This window comes from Henningerozyma blattae, chromosome 4, assembly GCF_000315915.1.
Source record: "Henningerozyma blattae CBS 6284 chromosome 4, complete genome".
In the NCBI taxonomy this organism is placed as follows: Eukaryota; Fungi; Ascomycota; class Saccharomycetes; order Saccharomycetales; family Saccharomycetaceae; genus Henningerozyma; species Henningerozyma blattae.
In genome coordinates, this window is record NC_020188.1 from 1,206,221 (window position 1) to 1,219,513 (window position 13,293).

The following is a 13,293-nucleotide window of genomic DNA, read 5'->3' on the forward strand; positions in this document are numbered from 1 at the left end:
TTAACTCATTTCCCAATTAATAAAAGAACTGTTGCGTCTTAAAATCATCTTGACTTCTTATACGTATGAGACCAGAGTAGAGAATAAGGAAATAAGATTTACCGATGATACGATGAGATGAACAAGTAGTGAAGGATTTCAAGGCAAATAACGTATCTTTTTTTTAGAGAAATACATTAGAAGAGACTGTGGCTCTTAAGAAACTACCGTTATATACGTTATAGTAATTTAAATTAAGATACGAGCAGAAGGTTATTAGGTTTTACATGCGAATAGAGTGAGGCTGCCGTATATGACAGTGAAGAATGTTACATTTGTATCAACGGTTGGTATATGGATACGTAGTGTTTTTATGGAGAATTTGTATTATGTACTGGACCAAGAAAGTTAATCTCGGGGCGTAAGATAAAACTAATTTAGTCTGAATATTTCATATTCGCTCCATGTGATTTTTTTTGACATATTTGCTTATTTTCATAGTAGCCAAAGCTAAGTTTAAATCTTTGGTTAGATATTTTTCGCGGTTAATGACATTGCGGATTAGAAATCATCGCAAACATACTACCTATTTTGGAAACACCTACGAGCAATATTTATAGATTAATTTAGTCAAGGTTATTACCCTTTAATAAAAGATGTCAACTAACTATAGATTACAAAGTTGAATATTATTTGTATAACAAATAATTAAGAAATTTGAAAAAAGATGTGGGCTGTTGAGATATATAAATGGACTAGATTGAAGTGTCATATTCATTTGGTATGAAGAAGAAAAAAAAACACCAAACAAATACAACAAACAGACCAATAAACTAACATATAAACAAAATACCAAATTCTTCTTCAAATTGTCAAACTAAAAATTCCTTAATTGTCTTGGCCCACCCAGAAAAATACTCTTTAAATCACTCGCTAATGGAAGATACAGTGAAAGATTTGAAACCTAAGGGATACGAGGTCAAAGTTAGTGATTTATATGCCATGAACTGGGATGCCTTTGTTAAACGTTCTGATTTCAAAAATGTTACCAAGGATCAAACCATTTCACCAGTTGAAGCCTCAGGTAGAGCATATACTGAGAAGGCTTTAACTAAGGATGTGACTGAAGAACAAGCCAAGATTGAATGGGCAGATTTGATCATATTCCAATTTACTGGGGTTCAAGAGAGTTAGACATTGTTATACAGTGTTTGAGATGTAAGGACGATTACTTTATTTGGAAATATATAGTAAATACTATAATTAAAATGAATATATTTCTTAAATAGTGTTTTTCGATATAATAAGAAAAACACATTTTAAATAATAAGTCACGTGATAAAAGTCTTTTACCACTTAATAGAAAATGATATAATCATATTCCAGCACATTTTGAAGATGTCGATCCACTAATTGCAGTACCAATCCCACATGCATATTTTGTTGAATTCATGAACCGAGATCGTCAAATGGCATTGTTAGATAACTTTAAGCAACTAAGTAAAAGAACCGCCGAAGCCACAGATGAAGAGAGGGCCACGGTTAGAAGGGGGGGGGATGTGACATAGTGATACTGTCAGTACACTATGCCAAGGGTTAGGAGCTTACAAGCCCTAACTAAATCAGAGACGTTCGCGTCAACATGTTGCGACGCGTAAACTCGCTTGTATATAAAGCGATGCCCATGAGGCATCTATATAGAATTACACAGAATAAGATAAGTAAGTTATAGTTATAAGAATAATCAGAGTTATAGTCATCTGTAAAATACTAGCCAGATCACTATATAATAATTTTGTTGTAGACGAGATCGACTTTATACTCATCTACAAGTTGCTAACTGGAAATTGTACACAACACTGAGCAGCTGCTAGTTGCATCCCTGTGAATATCTGTTCGATGCATAATTTTTATTAGTTAACCAGCAATACTTAAACTGTGCACTCCTACCATTGTAAGTAAGTTTATAAATAGACCAATTAAAGTAAAATTGAAAAAAAAAAAAGTTGACCTTTGAAAAGTATTTAAAGGCCAGCTTTTCAGACTTAAGACATAAATTTATAGTTCTTTTATACAGTTATTTAGTTTAAAAGGAACAACAATTATATTCGTGAGTTCGAAGGATTAACTGGTGTTAAGTTAATAAGATTGTTAAGTTTGGTAGTTGCTATTTAAGTGTATTGTACTCCTAAGTTGGTTTAAAACAAATTTTAACGAAAGCGACTCTCGGTAGCCAAGTTGGTTTAAGGCGCAAGACTGTAATTTGAAATAAAAGGAAATCTTGAGATCGGGCGTTCGACTCGCCCCCGGGAGACATTTATTTTTTGTCACGTAGTGTGAGCTATGTTAGTCACGTGCATAAATCAGGATCACGTGATAAGGGAATGAATATGTAGATTAACAAGTAAGTGAATCGTGAACATAAATTCTATTTAAGAATCTAAAGCTAAAAGAATAAACTAGAGGGTTAAAGTAGAACAAAGAAGTAGGAACTAGAAGACAAAAGAACGAAATACAAAAGATGGAAGTGTATAGTGAACAAATCGGAACGTAATAATAATAATATTTAACTTACATAGGCTCAGGTATATAGTTGTATAGTTTAATAAACAGTTGGTATTAAACTAGCAGCCAAAAAGATATACTACTGGGAGTATCAAAGCTTAAAAATTGTTACATGGTAGATCCGGTTAGGATATGTGACCAAGAGCTTGTGGGGTCACGTGTGCAGAAGCCAGACTTAGGAGCTTAAACAGATGAATAAGTATGTAGCTTGAAAATGTGCACGGGAAGAATGTATTTCGAGAGAGGATAGCGTAATCTATCATCGGGTCTTAAGAGATACAGGAGCATCCAAGAAGACAAGAGATCTGAGATGATCTACAGGGCGAGCCTGTAGATATCAGATACAAGTTAGAAGTAGGTTAACTTCTGAGTTAACTACAAGTGGGATGATAGGTAAATTTTGAGGTATCGTACTACTATCATCGGCAGAGACTATGCGGTAGGCCTAGTCTACGAATTGGGACTGCGGTTACAATTCTGCCCGTCAAGAGTATCTTCCAGAACGCCGGTTCTGATGAGAACATAATGATTATGTCCGGGAAGCTTGTGTCTGGCGAGACATAGGTCTTATATAAGAGGAACGTTCTGTGAAGATGGATATTCATAAAGAGTATTCTGTTACGAAACAACCAAATTTTATATTAATTCCTGGCTGAATTCGAAAACCGGGCAACATATACATTCTATATAGCAAGAATTATAACTGACCCTAGAACAATCTACGACTGATGGTAATTTCAATGATGATACGTATTGTACCAGTTAGAGTTATCCCCAAATCTAGATTACAAACTTAATCATCTATAAGAGTTCTTACTTTTATGAGAACTTACCCTAGCCTGTCCATATTGTCCTTATTCTAATAGGGACACATCTGGCATAACTGAAAATATAATATGAAAGTTACTCGCAGTTACACTTGAGCTATTCATTATGTACTCACATAATTTTTTTTTTTATTAGATGAATATTCTTTTGTTAACCTGGTTTAATGTTTTTCAGGATCTAAAGATCAGTAATTTCAAGTATATAAATGTAAAAACATAATTTTCCTGAGTCTTGATTATAAGAAATGGTTAGAACTTAATCCTAAGTCTGAAGTTATTTAAACCTCAATTTGAAGTAAAATCTCTTCAACAGTCGGTAATTTTTTGAGTCACTTAGTTTTAAGAAACCTGGCTTAAACTTGATGACCACACTAGAACCCGGACAGATTAACGAACAAATTCCCAAAAGGGAACATCTATTTTGAACAATTATCATCTTAGAATACTCTCCTTATGTATGACTATTCAGGTGTAAATTTGCCCAATATAAAATTGGTATTCAGGGAGATTGCTATTTTCAATTTGCTTGATTAATACAGTCTGCCACATAGTTTCTGTCAATGGTAGTAGTGAATGCCTACGCATTACCCACAATACAAGTTGTCATGAAATTCTCCTCATTAGCGTATATTAGGGTTTCCTATCGCTTCTCAACCTACGATAGATTTATAGTAATCTCTTCTTCACAGATACATCTATATCTTCCAAAATGGATTTCACTATGTTTTCCCTCGAAATACATTTACGTGTCCTATTCAGCTATATTATACCTATTTGAATTGTTAGGTAATTCTCAAGATTGCATAGCTTCAAATAGCCGCCAGTCAATTACCTGTTTTGCATATATTGTACATTGAAAAGATATTTGATCGTTTGAAATTGGAATAGATGATTATTTTTGCCGATAATTAAATTAGAAACCATATGCTTCATAAAACTAAAAGATCTATAGCTTTGGTAAGAAATATTACTGTACTTTAGTTAAATTCAAACTTTGTAAAAAGTAGTTCTTGATAATTAGTCTACCTTTTTTCTATATCTTTTGTTGCTTTTTCCTTTTAATATTATTCATAAGGAACTCAAGTACCGGACTTTCCTCTTTGGGAGAGAATTTCCAAAAAATTAAAATACTCCTAACATTTCAATTTACATTTTTTTAATCTTATTTGCTTTAGAATTGAAAGTATAGTATTATAGGTTTAGTATTATTAAGAAACTAAGAATAATAAGAAGTGGAAAATTAATAGTAATAATAATAGTAATAATAATTGAAAAAAAAAAGGAGAGACTATTCTTCTACATTGTATGTTTTACAAATTCTAAAAATCAAAAAAAAAATTGAAATATATCCTTCTGATATTATGAAAAGAATGGAAGTAATTTTCACAAGTTGAGCATTTACTTAAACTTTGGAACTCTATTAGTTGTCTCGTTGACAAATAAAGTCGTATTGTAACTTTTAACTTTAATATTTTAAAATTTTATTTAATGTTTCAAATTTATTAGTATACCAGATCAATAGAATGTATTAAAGTTCTAGTATTCTATATTTAGTAGGGTATATCATAAAAAGACGAAAATTCATTTCTTTTTTCTTTTATGTTACGTTGTCAAAAAATACTCGAGAAAAGTAAATAAAAAAAAGAAAAACTTCCTTTTTTTTATATTACAACATTAAAATATCAAGGGTATTAGCAAAAATTGTAGTTCTATAACTATGATCTATATCTAGTTTTTTTTTATATAATATTCTGGTTACTTAATATTTAATGTTATTTTCATTTTTGGCATTTATCTCCAAATCTATTTTATTTTTTTTATATTTCCAGATCCGGAAATTTGGTAAACATCAACAAAATTGCCTTAAGTTGTTCGAAAATGAAATAACTAGTTAAATTAAATTCGAATAATTTGTTAAAAGAATATTTTTTTTTTTAAAAGTTGAAGAATTTATTGACCGTGAGTTTCACATTAGGTTTCTTTTTATTTAAATTTTTCTCATTTCAATTATAACAAATAAAGGTTTTTTTAAGTTTCAGTTTGGAGAAGTTGTTCAGAAATCGATAATTGTAACAAGATTAAACAGAAGTATAACTTAAAATTATAGAACAATTAGAATATGGGGAAAAGTATACAATTGGACAATACAATTGAATTTTTAAAAGGTCGTGTATATTTAGGTGCTTATGATTATACTCCTCAAGATGCAAGTGATATGGTATTTTTTACTATCGAGGATTCAATCTTCTATAATAGTTTCCATTTAGATTTTGGTCCAATGAATATTGCTCATTTATATCGTTTTGCCGTTATATTTCATGAAATTTTAAATGATCCAGAAAATACCAATAAAGCAGTAATCTTTTACTCTTCTACTTCAACAAGACAAAGAGCAAATTCAGCATGTTTATTATGTTGTTATATGGTTTTGGTGCAAGGATGGACCCCACATCAAGTTCTACAACCTTTAGCTCAAGTAGACCCGCCATTCATGCCATTTAGAGATGCAGGTTATTCTAATGCAGATTTTGAAATTACTATTCAAGATGTTGTCTATGGGGTATGGAGAGCAAAAGAAAAAAGTCTAATTAATTTGCAATCATTCAATTTAGAGACATATGAACGTTATGAACGTGTGGAATTTGGTGATTTCAATGTTTTAACACCAGATTTTATTGCATTTGCATCACCTCAAGAGAATACACGATTAATTGGTGGATCAATTGAAAATGCAAAACAACATCTAAACCAACCGTTTAAAAGTGTTTTAAAGTTCTTTAATAATAATAATGTCCAACTAGTAGTGAGACTAAACTCACATTTGTATAATAAAGAGCATTTTGAAGAAATTGGAATTAAACATGTAGATATGATTTTTGAAGATGGTTCATGTCCAGATATGTCAATTGTGCACAATTTTGTGGGTGCGGCAGAAACTATTATTAACAGAGGTGGGAAAGTAGCCGTTCATTGTAAGGCTGGTTTAGGTAGAACCGGTTGTTTAATTGGAGCACATTTGATATATACATATGGGTTTACTGCGAATGAATGTATTGGATTTCTGAGATTTATTAGACCAGGTATGGTAGTTGGACCACAACAGCATTGGTTATACTTGCATCAAAACGATTTCAGAGAATGGAAATATACTATGAGGTTATCTCTAGAGCCAAGCCACATAATAGGAGGATTATATCCTCTTGTTACTGTTTCTGAATATCGTTTACAAAAAGAAAATAAGTTAAAGCAAAAGAAAAAGCAGAAATTAGAACATCAGGACAAAGATAGGTATAACCAATCTAAAGAAGATCATAGTAGTAATAATAAAGAAATGGATGAAAGTACCAATAATGATAATGAAAAATATGACAGTGATGTAATGACACCTCCTAGTTCGAAGCCTAGTAAAAGACGACAAGATAATAGGGTAGATATCGACTTTAACCACTCTGCTGCTGTACCACAACAGTCCCCTGGCCAACCAAGAAAAGGCTTTAACGGAGCACGTACTACTGAAGATATTGCAATTAGCAAAAATATTGACGATTATAAAACAAACACCCCAAGTTCACATAATGATAATAGTATAGTGGCTAACTCTTCAGATGATGTTTTAATGCAAGATGATATAGAAGAGAATGGTAAATATAAGCATAATAAGCATTCTTTTGTAGAAGATGCTAACAAAAGTGCAGAGGAAACAATAAGACAGATGTTACCAAGAAATAGACGTCCCGTAGCTAACAAAAGAAATATCAGCTCCTCTGGTGGTGTGAGGAAAATTAGTGGGACAAGCAGAAAATAGGATTTAAATATTTATTTGTACATACTGGTATTATCGAATAATTTACTTCATTATATCATCGGTACTTACACCAGCAACGAATAGTAACGATATATCTGCGGCTGTTGTTCAAACTGAGAAGCTTCATTGCATATATGCCATGATAGCATTACCATTTATAAATTCTGTCTTAAGGGGCTACTTATTTAATAGAGAATATTCAATTAAGTCGACAAAATATATATAGAAAGAGAGAGTATTTTTAGACTATTTGTAACTTTAAGGTAAATTTGGTACATTATGAATTGCCAACTAAAAGATATAAAGACAAAAAGACAATAGTTTTAATGTTACTTAAATGCATAATTAAAATATCTAAGAATTACGAGTTAAAGGGACAAATAATAAGAGAAGAACACTAATACCTACTTGCTATCTATCTATTTAGTTGCTGGTAAGATAAATAAGATTAGAAAGGAATTCTTTTTTCATTTAATGTTGTCTTATACCTAATGATAAATAATGAAACTTTAGCGGCATTTGTCATTTTCTAGGAAAAAATTACATTTAATTAAAATAACAATTAGTCTCAAAAGATATCTACAGTAAATAATTTTTTTCTTAATTCACTTTTTTTGTTATAGAGAACTATAGAAGCTTCATGCTATTTAGTAATTATACCTTCGATTCATAAAAAATTCTTCGAAATTGTTATACTTGCCGAGTTTATCTTAAACATTATCCGTCTTTTTTTAGCCTTAAATTTAAAGTACATAAGTGACACAAAAGCGCCTTAATCCAGAAGACATAAAAAGACACCAATATTTTAAAAATAAACATATATAAAGCAAGCAATTTAGGATGGTATAGTTCGAAAATTAAAAAGATTAAAATTTATCAGGAATAACCAAATTTATTTTCAAGAAATTCAAATAAATAAAATAAGATAAAATATACTGTTTCACGCAATGACACACAATAACAACGAAAAAACTAATAAGAACATTATTATTACAAAGAATAATAACAAGCTAACTGATAATTCTCAAATTTTAAATGATATATCTGTCAACACTCCAAAAAACAAAAAAACTTCAGGACATTCCCCTGGTAAATATGTTGTGAAAAAAAGGGATGATAAGCAAAAAGAAGCTGTTTCCAAAAAGAATTTAAATTCAGGCTCAACTAATGCAAATGAAGAAGAGCAAAAGGACAAGAGAAATAATTCTCTAAATGATAAAAATAGTTTTGCATTATTTATTGGTGGCTTAAACCAGCGTGTTACAAAAGAAATGTTGAAAGAAGAATTTAAAGATTTCCCATCTTTCATTTCTGCCAAAGTGTGTGTTGATATGAAAACCAAGAAATCTTTGGGATATGGTTATTTGAATTTTTCTAACCAAAATGATATTCTCAGATTAGTTGAAAAGTATAATTATCGAAGTTTGTTTGGATGTCCTGAGATTAAAATCATGCCTTCCTTAAGAAATACATTTTATAGAAAAAATATTGGTACTAATGTGTTTTTTTCAAATCTTCCTCTCCATAACCCACAATTAACTACTAGGTACTTTTATGATACTTTCAAAGTTTATGGTAGGATTTTATCTTGCAAATTAGATTACAGAAAAAATATTGGTTTTGTATATTTTGATAATAATGAATCTGCCAAAAAAGTAATTTATGAATATAATGAAAAGAATTTTTTGGGTAATAAGATTTTATGTGGTATCCATTTTGATAAAGAAGTAAGAGAACTTCCAGATTTCAGTCAAAGAAAGCAAAAACTGGATTCAAAAATTATAATTAAAGAAGAACTTAACTGTGCAGGTAAAGATATTGAAATTCAACAACAATATGAGAAACAGCAGAATGAGAAGCTTCAACTCCAAATTCAAAAATACCCAAATCAAAGAATTCAAGATGAAACATTTGGAGTAAAATTACCTCATCCGAATTCTGTTTTTGTTAAAAATCTTCCTCTCTACTCTGAAGAAGAAGAACTTCTTGATTATTTTTCTAGTATTGGCCCAATTAAATCAATATTTTCTTCCAAAGTTTACAGATATAAATCATTATGGTCGATTATTACATATAAAAATAATGAAGACGCTAATTTTGCTTTAGAGAAGTTTAATGAAACAAATTATAAGGATAAAATTATTTATGTAACTAAGGCACAAACTAAACCAAAGGTCATTGAGGAAAAAAAATGCGATACATTTATTAAATTGAGTAATTTAAGTATATTATGCAGTCCACCATACTTGTTCCATCTATTTAAACAAAGTTTTATTAATATAGAGAGTTTACAATTAGTACCAAGTTTAGGAGCACCAAATACTTATGAAGCCTTTATTCGCTGCCCAACAAAGAAAGATGCCATTATCATTTTCCAATTATTAAATAGGAAATTGATTGGAACAGATCGTATTTCAGTTGGATGGTCAAGTGTCGAAGAATATTATGAACCAAGAGAAAAGAAGGTTGAATTCAAACCAGAAGCTAATGGTGTTAAACTTGACAAGAATAAGAAGACCAATATTTATAATTCTTTATGGAATTTCTCCAATCCAAACACTACCAATATGAACATGAATTTCAATTTAATTAAACAGCTTAATATTCCAGATGAAATTATGAATGAGCTTAAAGGATTAAATATATATGAGCCTAATGCAATTTCAAATTTAAATTTAATTAAACAAGATATTGAACTTCGTGAAAAGAATATTTTAAACATGTTGAACAGCCAAGCAAAGAGAATTATTAATATCATTGAGTTACCAGGTCTCATTAAAATGGAAGATATCCAATGCATAACTGACTATATTTTTGATGTTTTTTGGAGTAAAAATGTGGAGGAGCTCTCGAGATTCATTTTGAATATTAATGAAAATACAAAAAACCAAAGTATTTTACATAACCAAGTAAAAGAGGCTACCAAATATCTTGGTTATTGGTGAGAATTTTTTTATATATACATATTAATTGTATACCTAATATATATTTAATATTTAACTCTAAAATGCAAAAAAAAAATTGCTTTAAGAATTAATAATCACACCTATAATAAGACAGTGTTTTGAATATAACATGAAACTATAGTATACTAAATATATATCCTTTAATGTATTAATAAATTAAATCTTGGGAAGTATCTCAATTATTATGATACTGTATTATAATAATATTGGGTATCACTTCACTTCTTCATAAACCAATACACAAAAAACAAGAAAATTTACATGATTGAATTAAACTAATTCGACATAATTTGCGGGAAAGATTCCTTCTTCTCCATTGCATCTGCCACTCCACCAATCATCTTGAGATTCTGATTTCTTGATGATTACAATAATATCACCTTTTCTAAAAGATAAATCTCCTCTTTCTTCACCATCAAAAGTATATAATGCCACAGCCTTGGGTAAGTTATTATTAGTTTGTCTCTGAGAAAGTGTACTTGTGTTAGATAATTTTGAATTTGTCAACCTGTCAGATAAATTTCTTACAGAATCATCCTCTTGCTGATTTTGTGAATTATTATTCCAACGAGAGCTGTTATTGTTTTGAGTATATGACCTGTTGTTATTACTATTTTCTCGTTGAGTTGAGCCACGGCCATATTGTGATCTTGAGTTATTTGATCTATAGTAATTTTCTTCGTCATCTGAACTGTAAAATTCATCATTATAGGTTGAACGGCTAGAGTTATTTCTTGCATTATATAATCTTGGATTTCTATTATCTTTTTTGTAGTTTATTGATGTATTGTCACCACTATTATATGTGGTATTGGATCCAGCATCGTTAAAACAATCATCATCTGCATCGTCATAATAACCTCTGCCAGCACGAGCATTATGTGCTCCCATAGGTGTATTTGATCTTCTGGAATTGTTGGAATTATCTCTACTATAATTATAATCATCTTCTTCAACATCGTCACTAAAGTTAAAATCGTCAATATCGTAATCATCCCCTGCTCTAGTTTCTCCTGGTGCTCTATAATTAAAAGCTCTTGATTCTAATACATGTAATAACGGATCCGCAATAGCAGGTGGTTTAATTCTACCTGATAAGATATCTTTGGAAGTACAGCGATCACCATAATATTTCCTATTAGCATCTCTCCTTTCAATGATAGCAGATCCTTCTAAAGAAACACCCGCATAAAGACCTTTACTTTTAGAATAAGAGAATACTGATGCGAAACCACCTGAAGATGCAGATGCAGCAGCCTCCGCATTTCTACCTAAGGGACCAGCTGAAACAGAAACATTTCCTCCAAGCGTAATTGTACCAAACTCTGAAAATGATTTAACTGCATCCTTTGTGTTTAATATAAAAACAAAATCTGTTAACTCTAACCCTGCCATACCACCAGCACCAGCGCCGCCCATTGCAATTGCAGAAGGAGCAGACCAATGTCCATTAGGTAAACGGGCGACTAATACACCAGAGCCACCTCTACCAGAAAATAAAAACCCAGCTTTAAATACAGTAATAATAGCTAACCCTTGGGCCCTCTTCAACACATCTGGAGGAATAACTTGATCAGCTCCAAACACTTGATTTGGCTTAATAAACGAAGTTAATATCTTTGCAGCCTTTTTAGATTCAGCCTTTAAACCTCGTGGAATAGGGTTATTAAGACCCATAGTTGTTTGATAATTAAAAATGTATGTGTTATATAATATCTACCAATTAATCGTTGATCCTAAATTACTAATTTAATTATTTATCTCTTTTTATGTGGTTATATACATTGATGCTTCCACAATCATGAGTAAAAGCCTATTATTTAATTTATTTTTAAAAGCCATCGCAGTCTCAATTATTTACTGAAACGCCCATCAAAGTTCGTAGTTTTTTCCAGTTCAGATATCTTTATAGTAAATATTTACTTTCACTATTTTTAGTAAAGATCTCCCAGCATCCAATGGGACTTGGCAATTACGCGACGAGCCGACACGAAATTTGTTTGTTTACCAACCGTCCGATGAGCAGGCGCTACCATCTTGTCCAAAAGTAAACAAAGGACATTAAACGAGATGGGCGGCTAAAAAAATATGTTTTAGGTTTATATTTTGAAAAGTAATTGGTGTAGGATAAAAGATTTAGACTACCTCAAAATATGAGGGTAGAGTCTAGAACATTCATTCAAGGCGCATAATAGGGGGTAGGTCTCCGAACTTCTCGTTTATACTAGAAAAATTTTATATATCTTAAATATTGAAATGGGCCGGAACATGCTAATACATTCCACATTAAATGTCAAGTATAAATTTTATGTTTGCTAAGTATTTTTTGAGCCTAGTTAAATGTAAAAATAATTACAAAATAAGAGTGAAAAATAAAGTTAAAAAAAGAATTTAGGACCCTTAAGAGGATACTATCCGTTGAGGGGGTTATTCTCATAAATGCTTAATTTCCTTTTTAGGAGCAGTACTTTATAATTTATTTATTATAGGTACAGAAAACAATTTTAGAATGGATTGATATTATTCTGTTAAATGGAAATTTTATCATGTGAAAAGACCCCACATTGTATTTTTTTTAACACTACCGAAATGCTTTCAATATTAGCTAACAAGCAATATATTTCCACAGTAGACTACTCTGCCATATGAAGAAAATAGCATGATTTGGGTAAAGTGAATAATATAGAATTTTGTGAATGTGAGCATGTCTTTCGTTGAAAATTTATCCAAAAAAAAGTATAAAAGCAGCTCATTGGTTCAAATATTAATCAAAACTAAATCATATCCTATAGAATCATCACGATTTAATCTGATAGCTCCAATATCCTAAGTAAAAGTACCATATTTCAAAAATGTTAAGCAAATTATTCAATATCCAAGCCCTATGTTTAATGGTCATGTTGCAATTGACCTTGTCTGAAGCTTCTCCATTGAAATTGAAGAAGGGATGCAAGAAAAACTCTGCTAGTGATGATTACAATGGTGGTGAAGTTTCTACTTCTGTTGTTACTACTACTTGTACCAACGTTGTTGAAGTTCCATGTACTACTTCTGAAGAAGAAGACACTGAAGCACCATACACCACTACCGTTTACCAAATCATTGAAACTAAGCCATGCACCACTGAAGAAGCTCCAGAAGCTCCATGCAC

The 13,293-nt window shown here is 30.9% G+C and overlaps 3 protein-coding genes and 1 non-coding gene across 4 annotated transcripts; 3 read left to right on the forward strand and 1 right to left on the reverse strand.

Annotated features, from left to right (window-relative positions):
* Nucleotides 1–2,202: 2,202 nt before the first annotated feature.
* TBLA0Dtrna2Y lies at nucleotides 2,203–2,293 on the forward strand. Its single transcript is given in 2 exon segments — nucleotides 2,203–2,242; nucleotides 2,257–2,293. It is a non-coding gene; the product is annotated as a tRNA-Tyr (tRNA).
* A 3,197-nt stretch (nucleotides 2,294–5,490) lies between these two features.
* CDC14 (phosphoprotein phosphatase CDC14) lies at nucleotides 5,491–7,176 on the forward strand (the record flags this gene model as incomplete). Its single annotated transcript, XM_004180459.1, has 1 exon — nucleotides 5,491–7,176. One exon carries the CDS (start codon nucleotides 5,491–5,493, stop codon nucleotides 7,174–7,176), a length of 1,686 nt encoding a protein of 561 aa, XP_004180507.1.
* Nucleotides 7,177–8,123: 947 nt separating this feature from the next.
* TBLA0D04940 (uncharacterized protein) lies at nucleotides 8,124–10,121 on the forward strand (the record flags this gene model as incomplete). The annotated part of the gene is made up of 1 exon (XM_004180460.1): nucleotides 8,124–10,121. One exon carries the CDS (start codon nucleotides 8,124–8,126, stop codon nucleotides 10,119–10,121), a length of 1,998 nt encoding a protein of 665 aa, XP_004180508.1.
* A 291-nt stretch (nucleotides 10,122–10,412) lies between these two features.
* LSB3 (Lsb3p) lies at nucleotides 10,413–11,819 on the reverse strand (the record flags this gene model as incomplete). Its single annotated transcript, XM_004180461.1, has 1 exon — nucleotides 10,413–11,819. One exon carries the CDS (start codon nucleotides 11,817–11,819, stop codon nucleotides 10,413–10,415), a length of 1,407 nt encoding a protein of 468 aa, XP_004180509.1.
* Between the last annotated feature and the right edge of the window lie 1,474 nt (nucleotides 11,820–13,293).